The sequence below is a fragment of the Pezoporus occidentalis genome, unplaced genomic scaffold (genome assembly GCF_034315485.1).
Source record: "Pezoporus occidentalis ecotype Australia unplaced genomic scaffold, CSIRO_AGI_Poc_V1 ctg21, whole genome shotgun sequence".
Classification (NCBI taxonomy): Eukaryota; Metazoa; Chordata; class Aves; order Psittaciformes; family Psittacidae; genus Pezoporus; species Pezoporus occidentalis.
Genome location: NW_026913964.1, coordinates 3,400,686 through 3,414,309, shown reverse-complemented (window position 1 = coordinate 3,414,309; position 13,624 = coordinate 3,400,686). Strand labels below are relative to the sequence as shown.

General features: G+C 41.5%; 2 protein-coding genes across 9 annotated transcripts in view; one reads left to right on the top strand and one right to left on the bottom strand.

Annotated features, from left to right (window-relative positions):
• Positions 1-131: 131 nt before the first annotated feature.
• LOC134163970 (galectin-related protein A-like) lies at positions 132-5,170 on the bottom strand. The gene is made up of 5 exons (XM_062619293.1): positions 4,842-5,170; positions 2,396-2,484; positions 1,452-1,626; positions 920-1,105; positions 132-394 (listed from the first exon to the last, which is right to left on the bottom strand). The coding sequence occupies exons 1-4, from the start codon at positions 4,863-4,865 to the stop codon at positions 962-964; spliced, it is 432 nt and encodes a 143-aa protein (XP_062475277.1). The 5' UTR covers positions 4,866-5,170; the 3' UTR covers positions 132-394; positions 920-961.
• Positions 5,171-5,861: 691 nt separating this feature from the next.
• ZFYVE26 (zinc finger FYVE-type containing 26) overlaps positions 5,862-13,624 on the top strand; it is a 51,167-nt gene continuing 43,404 nt past the window's right edge. For 7 of the 8 annotated variants that reach the window (XR_009964935.1, XR_009964934.1, XM_062619243.1 and 4 more), the window contains exons 1-6: positions 5,862-6,043; positions 6,391-6,603; positions 8,017-8,095; positions 8,889-8,978; positions 10,855-11,407; positions 12,692-12,822. Coding sequence is in view for 6 of the 8 variants with exons in the window: in XM_062619243.1 (XP_062475227.1) it covers positions 6,413-6,603; positions 8,017-8,095; positions 8,889-8,978; positions 10,855-11,407; positions 12,692-12,822 (1,044 nt within the window). In the remaining 2 variants the exon portion in view is untranslated. Of the gene's footprint in view, positions 6,044-6,390; positions 6,604-8,016; positions 8,096-8,888; positions 8,979-10,854; positions 11,408-12,691; positions 12,823-13,624 lie in introns of those variants that run through there. The other variant, XM_062619244.1, reaches the window with a different exon arrangement.

Below are 13,624 nucleotides of genomic sequence, written 5' to 3'. Positions count from 1 at the left end.
CTACCCGCAGAACCACCTCTTTGCAGATTTTTTGATCTCTAAGTTATGTACCAAAACCAAAAAACCTCTTAATTTAAAATCTTTTCCTTCATGTGTTATAACCAACCAATTATAGCCAAAGACAGCAGCTATAATATATGCTTCTGTATGTATTAAAATAGCCATGTATTTAGGACTTTTTTTTTTCTAAATATACAGCAATGAAATAACAGCACAACACTCACGTGCATTCAAATATTTAACAGACCTGGTAAAGAAGTTTGCCAGCAAAGATGCAGTTTTAATTAGGTATAAGAACGTGCAATGCAGTTTGAGCTACAGATACCATTTCCTAGGGCTGGTCCAAAGAAGGCTGTGAAATCCACAGCTGTTGAAAACTTACAATTCATGCTACCTGCAAGAGACAGGGGTGCTGGTAAGGCATTTATTGCTCTGTACTGGGAAGCACAGATGGCTTTGTGCTGATTGAGCAGAGGTCCTAGGAAAACCAATTCCTCCTGATAACGTGAACCCTACTGGGCCCACCAGGCTCCATTATTCACTCATATGAAAATCTCCTGCTTCTCTTTTCTCAGACCCACCATCTGTACACTGTCCAGTTCTAGTCATAGGGTAACAGCCACCCCATTTCAGAGGACTGAGCTCTGCCAGCTGACATGCCAGGGGGGTTAGGGGATGTGAGATACTGCATAGCATCGTAAATCTTGCAGTTTGTGAGGCCAAAAGAGTATCTCAGCAAAGGCTCTCTGATTTACCAGGAGAGTAAATCAGGACCAGCCACAGCTCTGCAACTGTTGAGTGTGTATGAGAAAAAAAGTGTATATTTCAAACACATCAGCAAATTAAAAAGATACGGTTCCGACTCTCCAGAATCAGCCAGGGGGAAAAGATAAAACATTTCTCAGACAGAAAAAAGTACATTTGCCTCTGTCCCCTGGTGATATTATGGTCTCTTTTTCTTTCAAGCCACTTTGGTAAGTTTGATGTCCCCTGAGATCTGCAAAGCTTTCACCAAGTTCAGGGGCTGAATGCGGTGAGTGAAGTCACAGAGCTGCCGTCCATCAAGCAAGACTCGTATTTGCTGATGTTCACATAAGAGCTCCATCTGCAATGGAAAAGGACAGGGGAGAGTGTTAGAGATCAGCATGAGAGTTGATTTTGCCGTCATGGACTTAGAACCCCATGTGATGGGGATAGTGAAGCACAAAGTCTACCCATTTTTCTAAAATGCCCTAATAAATAACCTACTCTCTGTTGAGATGATTCTGTAAAGCTCCTTATAGTGAGTTCTCTCTTTAAGACTAGAGAAGGGCTTGAAGTGTTGCTCTCTGTGTCATAGTAGACCACTTAACCCACCAGTATTAATAGTTAGCTATTTGTGATCATATATGTAGCCTTCAGCCTTTTTCTCCTCCTTTTCTCCATTCTATTCATAGTAGCACAAAAATTACCTTAAATGTGTCGCCTGCTGTAAATGGGAAGTAGGGAATAGTCTTCTCTTCTCTTCCCCACTTCCCAGCAATTCTTGCATTTCGGGTGATGGATTTGTCACTAAAGTTAACTGTAAATAACAGCCCAACATCTTTGTTTGCATCCACTGTATCACAGAGCAGTGTCACTGAAAAGCTGAAAAAAATACCAGTTAAACAACAGGGTCTTTCAGAAGGATAAAATGACATGGTAAACACAGCAGATGCCTGTAAAGACTAGAGACAGCCCTTGATTTCTTGTCATGCTGAAACACAGGACTTTTACAGGCTTAGAAGCTGCAGAAAGGTATGAGAACAGTCTAGTCTTTGTTTTTCCTCCAGTTTTCAGTAGGATGCTAGTGACTTTTGATGTTGCTTTCTCTCTCTTGTAACTAAAATCAAACGAACATTTGTGCATGAGCCAATTCTAAGTTGTGTCTTGAAAGAGGTTACAGCAAAGTCTTTACCAGTGGAAGCACTGAAGTTATCAAGGTAGCTGCAAGAAAGTGTAATCATAAGCATAGTTGCTGTCATCCTCATTAAACATAGCAATGAACCTGCACCTCCTGTGCCAAAACACATGAGTTTTTAAATGGTGATGATTCCAGCCCCCAGCAGATGATCAAGACAGGTTCAAGACTGCACCTCTTCCTGGAGGAGAAATGCCACTTGTGTGCCCCTCTGTTTTGCACTAGATAAGAGCAAGAAGCAGGAAATCCTGACAGGGCAGTCAGAAAGGCTGAACAGTGAATTCTTTCTTGCTCTTTTAATCTTAGTCTAAGAGCAGGAAAATTAAAGCTATAAATTATGAATCTGTTTGATTTTCTTCCTCCAAAGAGCACAAACTCTCAAGAAATCTTTTGAATTCGGAAAACAGGTAGGAGCATGTGTGACAGGGTGAACCTCCCACCAGCCCCTTTACCTACCTCTTGGGGTTGGAGTGCACCATTCCTATGACTGTGAGTTTCATGGCTGGTCTCAGGCCACCTTTAATTTCACCAACATAATGCTCCACCTGCAGGGAACAGTGATAGTGTGCTGCAGTAGGTGATGCTGTGGGTAAACCAGCTTTAACGGTTGCTTGGGTCACCTCATGTAATTTGATTTAATTTTTACATGTACAGAAGAATTCAAAAATATTTCTGGCCTTAAGTACTTCTGGCACTTTCAGTATAAATTCTGTCAGTTCTGGTATCCGAGTGAAGCAAGAAGGCTGCCATAAGTGAATGAATGACTGGTAATGAGGCATCGGCTGTCAGGACAAGACAGACAGCTCTGGTTGGGCAGTTTCTGACCAAAACTGCTGTCAGTAAGAACAGTGGCTGCTGTTGGAGCTCTGCCTGACTGATAGGTGGATGGCATGTCTCAGGTGGCTCTGGGAACAGCCACCACTGACTTTAGGTGACTGATGCCACTCCCCAAGACTAGAACAGGTACTGCAAGTGCTTCGGTGACCCACACAGAGTGCCAGGACCCCGACAGCTGACACATCTGGGATGAGCCAGTGATGGCTGCTCTGCTGTAATGATACAATAGATCTGGTTGCAGCGCTCCATGCGGCACATCAAAGGCTTTGTGGCAGCATGATGCAGAGGGCAGGTTCTCTGTGAACTAACTCTGCCAGCACAAATTTGTTAACAGCTTTCAGCAGGCTAACTTGACACCAGCAGGCTTTATACCAGGCCAGGTAGCCTCTGTTCTCCACTGTAAGAGCATGAAGCCAGCACAGATGATGCTGAGCCCCTGTGTGTTGACAGAAACACAACTTTGTCCTCACAGATGATCCCAATCATACCTGTTCCCATCCGTTTATATCAAAGCCATGTAGCTGCAAACTCCACCCAAAGATTAGAGCTGTATTTACTTTCCAAGTCCTACCCTAACAGCCTTGATGGTTGGTGGAGAAATTAATACAGGTAATGAGTGACAAGGAAAAATAAAAGAGAGATCTTGGAAAAAAGTGTTACAAATGATCTGAGACTTCAGTTGCAGAAATGGCTTTAAAATGTAAATGCCAGAGTAGTACACTGTAGCATGTAATCACTCCCTATGCAGATTCACTTAGAAAGAAGCTCCTATAAAACACTAAGCGTTATTAGCAATTTGCTTAGCACTGATAATATTTCAAGGCGATGCACAGCAGACCCTACTGTAGATAAAAAGTGTGTTATCGTTCCAGTGTTCCAAGGTAAAAATTCAGGCATTTTTTGCTAGAAGATCTGCGCAATATATGCATGGTTTAGTATCTTGACTATGAGAAGCACTACATCAGCATGGAAATCCACAGAAGTCTGCTCATAGTAAATGGCCTTCTATTCCAGTGTAAGTTGCTGTGGGTATTCCATACCCATTTTTAAATGTTGAAAAATATAAACAATGTTAGATTTTTACATTGTTGAATGCAACCTTGCTTACCAGAAACACAAATCCAAGATTTAAACTGTTTTGCCTACACTCCATTTCTTAATTTCAATATACCAGTTATGTTTTCTGCTAAGATGATCTTAATTTTTTTTTTCCATCTTGATATTAACAACTAGCAGCCTTTAAAGCTTCACAGATATATTAATAAACATCTAACTCCTAACAAGGGCAATACTAGAAGAAAATAATTTAAAAGTACCTTTAAAAATGACAGCACTACTGCTGATTGTTAATAAAGCACATTTAGCCTTGCAGAAGTGGGCAGGTATATTTTGAACTTTGTAGCAAAAGAAAAATGTCAACCACCTGAGATGTCTTAGCTGAGGGTGCAGCTCCTCAAGTAAGGAGTCTGACTGTAAGGAAATACTTTAAACTGGATAAAGCAATTACAGAGTGGGTAATAAGCATAGAAGATCCCAGGCTAAGTGAACTTCATCCTCCACAGGTCCTGTGCCCTACTAAAGCTCCTTCCTTGCCTACATGAGACAAGATATAAAATAATACCCCAAAATGAAAGCGCATATTGAGGAACTGTTTGTGCAGAGTTGCAACATAATAAGCACCATCATTAACCTGCCCATGGCAATGAGGTTGGAACTAGATCATCTTTAAAGTCCCTTCCAACTCCAACTATTCTATGAATCTATGATTAAAGGCATAGGGAATCAGAATAGATCAAACACACAATAACCATATGGTTTCAACACTTAAAGCTCATCTAGCACACTGAAGTAAGTTCAGAGGCATGACTACCCACAGCCCTTTCTCTGCCAATACTGACTTGACAGTACAGGTGAAAAATACTCAGGATGGCGCAGCAGGTAATGGTACAAACTCCTGCAGTGTCTTACAGAGTGTATTGGTGGGTCTCTGAGCAGGTGCAGACAGACATAGCCCCCTTCCCATATTTTCCATTCAGGAGCCCTGAGGACTCACTCAGTCACTTACTTTGGGACACCTCTCCTCTGTCATCACCGCTCTGCCTCTTACACTTGCCTCAGCCGCAGCAGTCCCCGGAGGAGTTTTGTTTTGTGTGTCAGGACAAAAGCAATCAAAAAGCCCAGAATAAAGGGAGGATGGCGGGGGTAGCTTATCTCTGCCAAACACTGGCAGGACACCACCCAGGCAAGCAGCTGAGTCATGGTCCTCTGTGCCTTGTCCCACTGCAAGAGCTCACAAATAGCATGGCTGGTGACAGTGAGAGGGCTGGGGGACAGCAAGGGTGGGCAGGGCCCCGCCACCCCACACAGGGGTGCCTGCCAAGCCCATGTCTGCAGTTATAGATGTATCTATACCTACAAGATTATGAATTTAAAATTATGTATGTGCATAGCATATTGTATTTGTATGTGTAATTCACATAAGCAACATGTCATTCATTTACTTGCATAACATTTCTGTCCTCTCTCAAAGGAGAGGACAGAATATATATATGTATATTCCCCATATATATTTACTTACATATACATAATAGTATGCGTTTTGTATATAGTAGTATATATTTTTTTAATATATATGTATATATTAAATATGCGTGTATCAATATATATTTTGAATATAAGTGTATTATATACGACTAGTATATGTTTTGAGTAAAAGTAATAGTATATTTGTATATATATGTAATAGCATATATGTAAAGAAATATATATAGGGAATATATAATAATATATAGGGATATGTTATATATATATAATTAAATATATATAACTTATATCCCTATACAGACCTATATAAAGTGAAGCACACATATAGGGTAAATGATAACTCCCTGTAACACCCTGCACACCCCCCACCACCTCCGCACGGCACGGCGCCGCAGCCACTGCGCGCCGGGGGGGCGGGGTCACAGCTTCGTGCGAGAGCCAATCAGAATCACGAGAGGCCCGAGGCCGGGGCGTGGTCAGCTGTGAGGGCGGGGCTTGGCTGGCCGGGCTCCCGAGGCGGTGTCAGGCTCTCCCTCCCAAGGAAGATGGCGGTTTGTTTACATTCCGCCCCAGCTCGGCCAATGGGCGGCCGTCTGCCCGTGTGCCCGCCCGGCGGCGCGGTCAGCTGAGGCGGTGCCCAAGATGGCGGCGGCGAGGGGTGGTGTTGGCGGGCAGGTGCAGTAGAGCTCAGTGCCGAGGGGGTGGCCGAGTCCTGCCCGACAGGTAAGGCGGACCGCGTCAGGACGGGCCCCGTGCGGGGGAGGGTGAGGCTGTAGTCGGGTGCTCGGCAGAGTGCGCGGCCCAGGGCGAGTGGCGGCCACCACCCCTAGAGACAGTCCCAGCCTGCCGGGGCGGGCGGCCCGGGGTTCGGGCGGTGGTGCGGCCACTCGCTTGTCGGTGCTTGTTGGCGCCTCACCCCTCGCCTGTGGGAGGAATCCCCCTGAGGCATAGCCTTGGCTCTCTGCTTGTCCCTGCCCCGGGCGCACCGTCAGTGCGAAGAAGAAATCGGGGTAGTGCCCCAGAGCGCCCTCACCTCCTGTGCCACTCTCGCCTAAATCACCCTGCCCCAGGTCACCAGCCCATGCTGGGAAGATGCACTCTTTTGGAAATGAAGAAGCAGTGTCTCAGGAGCAGCTGTTTGGGTTCTTCTGCGAGTGTGTACGGCATGGAGACTGGGAGCTTGCGCAGGCCTGTGTGCCCCAGCTGAGCCAGTGGCACGGGGATGGCCCCGAGAAGGTGGAAGCAATTCTTCAGGCTCTGGTAGCTTGTCCCATGGGAGTAAAGTAAGTAAGGTACTGTTTTGGTTCAGTAGGCTCAAGTGTGAAATGAGGAGGAGCAAGCAGTTTAGCGGTGACTGTGGGAGACAGGTAGAATCTGGGAAGCAGCACTTGCTTCAATGCTGAGGTGTCTTGGATGTGTCTAGGTGTGCTGTAATCTGAACATTGACATTTTAGCATTGCTCAAGCACTTAGCAGGTTGCCCAGCCCACTGAGATAATGAGCTGTGTTTATATATACAGTTGACGTGATTGTTACAAGCTTAAAACTATTTGTAAGCATTTCAGAACCGATTTTGTTTGATTTTACTGAAGGATAAGGAGAAGGAACATACCCTGAAATTGCATTGACAGCTTCAGTTAATTTAGAAATGAAACCAGCAAGATCAGCCCTGTGTTATTTAAATTGTTCTCTTGTTTCCAGGTCTTGAAAGACCTTGCAATTTCTAAAAACTTTTAAAAATATCAAATTATGCTATTAATTTTTTATTTTTTTTTTATTTCTCTCATGCTCTATTTTGAAAGGGCATTGGTTTTACTCAGTCCTAGTTAATTTTGATATTTGCTTTTCAGGTAGGTGCATGTGAAGGGTGACTTCCTAGCACTTCAGGGAGCACTGGTATTCCCATTCTCCAAGCAGATTTCATTAACATTTGTGTAACGTTTTGGTAAAATTCTAAAAAACAGTTAAGGCTGACAGCAATTAAATGAGTCTGGAGAGAGGTGTGCACATGGTTTGATAAATTTGCTAATGGCCATGTGAGACATAAGCATTTTTGGTCTTTTTATCTTTGATAGTTGGGCTATTCCATCTAAGGGCTTTTGTTAGCAGTGCTGAGATTTTTAAAGGCCCATAAACTATCTTGCACTTTTTCCTTTTCATAGTCCCTCTGACAGTAGTTAATATGTTCCCTAACTAATATGTATGTGTAGCTTTTGGAATGTGTGTATAGGTACTGGAGCACATGAAAAGTTGATGGAAATTAGAAGTATTCTTTGTTTAATTAGTACATTACTTCACTTTTAGTCTGGACATAGAGCTGCACTTGTGCTGCTTTGACCTGAAATTGAGTTTCTTTTTTTCTGGTAGAACTAGACAGTACAGGAAGTATCAGTATTTGGCAAGTGGTTGGATTTCAAAAAAAATCTGCTCAAAGAGGGCTACACAGGCTGAACTTTAGACCAGAAATAAATGTCATGGTTTTGAAGCAAATAACTATGGCAGTAGTGTTTGATATCTTTCAGATCTAAAAGCAGTTAGTTCCACAGCAGATACCATTTAGTTAATGTGTAAGTAGCACCACTATTCTGGTTTCTCTGCATAAATATAAAAGTCCAAATGACCTCTGGCTGTTTTCCTGGATGTCAGAAATGGGAATGACCTTGTATAATCCAATGTATGTCCTTACTGCTTTTGTAGATGGGAACAGAATTCTAGCCCATGGAGAACTGCATGGCTTTGGCTTCTTGTGCTGGAAAAATGGCTTGCCAGGAATCAGGTACAGAAATATCTAGCAGACTTCCAAGTGCAAGTTACAACTGACTTCCATGGGCAGAATGCCTTCCTAGTTGCTTATTTAAGCTATAGGCTTTCCCACGTTTCACAAAATCAAGGTAGCTGGAGAGGGCACACTGCTTTTCCTTTTAACAAACTTGTTAAGAAACAACGGTTAACCTTCTCCACACTGGGGAGAAAAAACGGAATTTTTCTTTTTTTGCTTAGGTAACAGAAGCTGGCTTTTTAGTATTGAGCATTTCTGTAAGTGGAAAGCATGAGTATTGGCTTTCGCATTTGCACAACTAAAGATTAAATAGCTCAGGCATGAGACAGATCTTTATAAGCTTTAGGTGGTGAGGGATGTGCTGTTTATATTGCTGTTTTCAGACAGGTGCAGTAGGTTTCATGAGTAAAGAAGAAGCTTGTCTATCTTCCCTTTCTTTTTTTTTTAATTGGTACACAGGATGTGTGATCATACTTTTTTTTTTTATTCATTTGCACTTGTCACTACTTAGACTTGCATTTTTTTCTTTTCCTCCTGAGGAAAGATCCTCAAATTGATGGCATTGCAATTCCTGACAAAGTGACACTCATCTGTGTTTGCAAATATATAGATAAATGGAATCCATTGGTGCAGGAGCATAACCTAATTGTAGAATAGCTTCTAATTGAGAATTAGGTATCTGCTGAGAGATAGTTCAAAATATTAATGATAATAGATTGGGTTTATATGTAATGTAAATAAATAAAAGTTTTATTGATTAATGTCTTTCTTTTCTCTTGCACTATTTCAGAAAACTGTTCCAGTTGTTCTTCAGAGAGAAACTGAATTTTTATTGTTCTTGGAAGAACTACAGAAAGATGTCTCTGAGGAAGTCCTAAAGGTGAGCAATTTAGTATGCCCTGCTTCTTGTCGTTATTTATGCAGAATGTCCAACTTTGTCAGGTTTGGGGATCAAAGTTAATACTTCCTGCTGACTTCAGTGCCTGGGGTGGTAATGTGTTATTAATCTTCTAGGCAGCTGAAAGGACTGTAATTCAGATCCCTTTCTGAAGTTAATCCAATGTGCCTGCGAGTGCTTTCTCTGGCTAGAGAGAAGGCTGTAGGCAGGCAAGGAAGAAGCTTTTCTGTGTGATCTTTCTAACATACTTCAATCCTTACTGCAGCTACTTGCCACAGGCTTTTATCTGTAGACACCTTTAGTAATCATGAAGTTAAAACCCACCGTGAGCCAAAATAAACCATAGTCAGCAAGCACATTTTACAAGTATGTCTGTTTTCTTCTTCTTCCTTCTGAGATCTTAATTTCCACCTTCTGTGCACTCCTTTCTTGGAAGTTTTTTGGGTGCTGTAGTGTTACTGCTGACATCGTGTGGTAATTGGTATGATGTATACTCTGAGGTCAAGGACCAGTTTTTCTGTAATTCTTTAATACAGCAGACTGATTTATTTGAGAAATACATGGAAATACACAAAGATGGATTAATATCAAAAGCAAGTATAGAGCAGAAAATCAAGAAAGTTACTAACTGCAAAACTGCTAATTTGGCATTGGTTACAACAGGATTAGATGTGACATGGTATGTGGAATGTTCTCAGATGTTGCTTCTACTTTAATAGGTTCTAACTCTTAAAAGAATTTTTTTTAAGTTGAAAATGAGATCTTACTATATCCAGACACTATTTGCAGCTTTTAGATATGAATAAGGGAAGGGTGTTCAATGTTTCTCTTAAGGATACAGAATTAACAATTGCAGGCTGAAAGCAGGCAGGGTAAACTTGACAATTGATTGAAATAAATCTGCTTGAAGTCTGTTCATGACTGCTGAAGTCTGCGTACGTTATCATCTAACCTCTAAGGTTGTGAAAGATTCCACTATTGTCCTCAGTGTTGCACAGAAATAGGAGATTCAGCAACTTCTTATCTTTGTCACAATTACCATCAGAAGCATGTTAGTAGGTAGTGCTATGTTTTGATCCAGCAAATAAAGAAAAGGATTTTGTGGACTTGTCTTCTACTGCTAATATTGTAATTTTTGCATACACCAATCATATCTCCCCTCCATATTGCCGGAGTTGTCTGTTCCAGCCAAGAACAGCACTTGCATAGTTCTAGAAGTGCCACAACTGCTCTTTTAACTGCTGTTCAACTGGGTTGTCCCTCATGTTCCCGCCCCTTGCTGTGAGAGCTAATAGGTTTTTTTGTTGTTGTTTGTTTTCCCCTTCCTAGTTTTGGAATTGTAGATTTGCTTCTGTTAGCAAGAAGACTGATTGTTGCTTAATCTGTGAGATTGCTTCTGAATCTGGTTTAACCAAGTTTGAAAAATTAGCATTGTTGAAGATGAGGCAATTGATAGATGGTATGAATCTGTAAAAGAAGGATTAAAAAAAAAAAAAGAAAGCACCGGACACTAATCATGAAAATTGTGAAGATACAGTCGCATTGATAACACTGCTAAGAGGTAGAATATGGTAGCGCTTTAGCCTTTAGAAGCTGCCTGTGATCTAAGGTGACTTGCTTATGAGCACATGGCCCATATAATGTAGTTGTATATTATAGAATTCTTTATATTTTGTTTTGTATTCAGGCATATCCATTCTTCTAGGAAAGATACTAGATAAGGTGGATCTCCTCGGTTATATGATGTTTGCAAATTGATTTACCTTCTTGCTTTCAAGTTTCTCCTATTTTTTAAATAATTTAATTAATATTTTTAATGGAGTCTGAAAGGCTTTCTCTTTTATTATTTCCCTACCAGGAACTCTTTGAAGCATTTGAGTGCACCCAGAACAAGCACATCACGGATGGGAAAAGAAGAGATGGCTGTTCTCACAGATTCAGTTTGGATGTTGTTTCAGCTCTCCGGAAGCTTTTGCTGCGGGCTCCCCAGAGGGCAAAAGCCCTGCTAGAGTTCTTTCAGGAGGAAGGAAGCACACAGAGCTCCTCGCTCGAGCAATATTGCTCTCTACAAAACATCTTTGTTGAATTTCTTCATGACTCCTTGAAATCTCTGCAGAGGCTTCAGTGCAGTTCTGAGATGTCAGCAGAACTAGATCAAAGAGAACTAGTAGATACAATTTATGCTGCTCTTAGTATAGTGACTTTTGAGGTGGAGCAACAGGAATATGATGTACACCACCTATTCATGGAGCTCTTGGATGTGTGCTGGGCCAAGGGAAGCCCACTGAGGGAGGAGAAGCTACTAAGCTGCATGCTGAGGAAACAGAACCATGGTGTGTTAAGCCTGTATAGCAGTGTTCTCATAGAAAGAATAAGAGAAAATTTTTTGGTGTCAAAGTCAATGCAAAAAGGTTTGTTTGTCTTTTTGCTTTAATTTCTGCTTAACAAAGCGTTTGAGACATTAAACAAACAAGTTGTAAAGAAATCAGGCAGTGTTCTTGCTTAAGGTGCCTTAACAATGGAGTCTTGTAAAAGGTGATGATAAAATAATTTAAAGCAAGGAACTGGCATAGGAACCCCAGGTTTCTCCCTATATTTCTGCAGTCTGTGCTGCTTTCTTTTGTGAGGACTTCCTTTACCACCCTTTCTCCTGCTGAAGATGTTGCTTGTAACTAAAAAGTTGACTCTTTAGATGTATATAAAGTATGTAAGTTCACCTCCAGCTTGAGGTCATTTGTGTTGGAAGATGTTCTATTGCAAGCCAATAACAGTTCAGTTACCTCAGTAATCCCCAAATATTCAAACCCCTTAATGATGGAAAACGAAATCTAAAAGTGTAAGGAGATACAGAGTGGCCTAATAGCCTAGCTGGAAAGAAGGTGCAGTTTGATTACCTGCTCATTTGCCAGAGCCCAACTGTTGGTTTTATATCAGCTATAACGTCACAGCTTCTGTGTAGCTCCCTATGTTTGGTATATTTACTTGAGGATCTCAGTTGAAGCTGAGTGGTAGGTGGTGCCCATGCTCTTGTCAGGAAAGTGGCAGGTGAGAACGCAAGGAGGGAAAAGCTAGACTGCCTACCTCCTACAATGAGGTGTAAACCAGTGAGGTTTGTGTCCTCTTTCTTCCCTTCACTCAGGCATTGCTGAAGGGAAGGTCAGGCTGGTGTGGTGTGGCAGAATGGCATTTCTGATAATAACTACAGTTAATGCTTCCATATGAGGGAAGAAAACTGGAGGTATGGATACTTTCACACTCACTGAGTGTAGATCACTTCTCACTTTTCATAGATCTGAGAAATTCCTATGCTGAGCAAGTCTTTGCTAAGGCCCTGTATAGCAGCATAGTGTCTCAGAGCGCAAGTGACAACTCATGCAACAAATAAGAAGCATACAACTAGAGAAAGAAAGGCAGTATGACCTGAATTAATGCAAACCACCTGTGTGCTGAGTAGGCTCTTGCTATGTTAATGACTGTGCATACAGTTTCCTGGTTTTCTACCTGACTTGTTTAGTTTCTATGAAATTTCTCTGATGGCTTAGTATAATATCTGAGAGTCTTAACTGTTAACATGTAACAGCTGGTAAACATTGGAGGAAATGTTGAGCGTTTCTCGGTTTAATTGAATGGCAGTTACGCTGCTTTCAAAGGCCTTCCTCTGTACTAGAAGGAAATGTTGTTGTGATGGTTTTTAGGTTTATCTGAGCAGCTGGATACAGAGCGAGCCGTGATGAGTTTGTTCTCAGATCCCGAAGAGGCTTCTTCTTGGAAGACAGCCTGTTTCTACTGCTTGAGCAGCAACAAGCACTTTCTGGAACAAATTCTGGTATGGCCATAAAATCGTTAAGTGGGAAAATCAGTGGTGGCTAAAGTCAGTCCCTGTATTGAACATATCTTGGTGGTGCGCAGAAACATTTTGTATTCAAATAGTGTTTACTAGGGGTCATAACTTACAGGAACAAGAAGGTTAACCGGTGATAACTCCCCTGCTTTTAGCTGTGTGATGAACTCAAAACATTCAGTAAGATTTTTAGAAAAGCTTATCTACATGCAGACTGAAGATTAGATCTTCAGGCTTTGATAAGTGCTGTGTTCTGCTTATAATTTCGTTGGATGTGCCACTTGATTTACCCCATGACCTTGAATTCATTGCTTTTCTTATTCTGGTAGACTTGGGCCAGTGAGACTAGTTTGCGTGGTGAAATTTACGTTTTAAAGAGCTTGAAAACCTGGTGAAAAATACTCGGGTATGAAATTAAGTATTTGAATGTATTTTCATATGTAGAAGAAAAAGAATACAGGTAGGTGGTCGCTGTTAAAGTTCAAGTTTTTAAGGCTAAATATATTTCCACTTCTAAGTAACATGCTCATTCAAGTTTATCACAAGACAGAGACATGATCAGTATAAACAATGTAAAGATAATGTACTGAGGGAGTATGAGCTGGCTCTGTAGTAAGCATTTGGAATGATTTTTTTTTTCCCCTTGTGACAGTTTTACTGAAGTGTAAACAGGTGGCTTGGAAAATACAAGTTTAGGGACATTCCAGATGTGGAACTTCACTATTTTAGTGAAGTGAAATAATGCTGAAATGGCTGCTGGCTTACATAACCTGCTAGGCATTATGGG

Coding starts and splice junctions, on each gene's coding strand:
- LOC134163970 (XM_062619293.1), bottom strand. CDS start 4,865: ATGACAGAGGAGAGGTGTCCCAAA. Junction 2,485..4,841: donor CAGAGGAGAGGTGTCCCAAA/GTAAGTGACTGA, acceptor TGTTCCCTGCAG/GTGGAGCATTATGTTGGTGA. Junction 1,106..1,451: donor CAGCAGGCGACACATTTAAG/GTAATTTTTGTG, acceptor TTTCCATTGCAG/ATGGAGCTCTTATGTGAACA.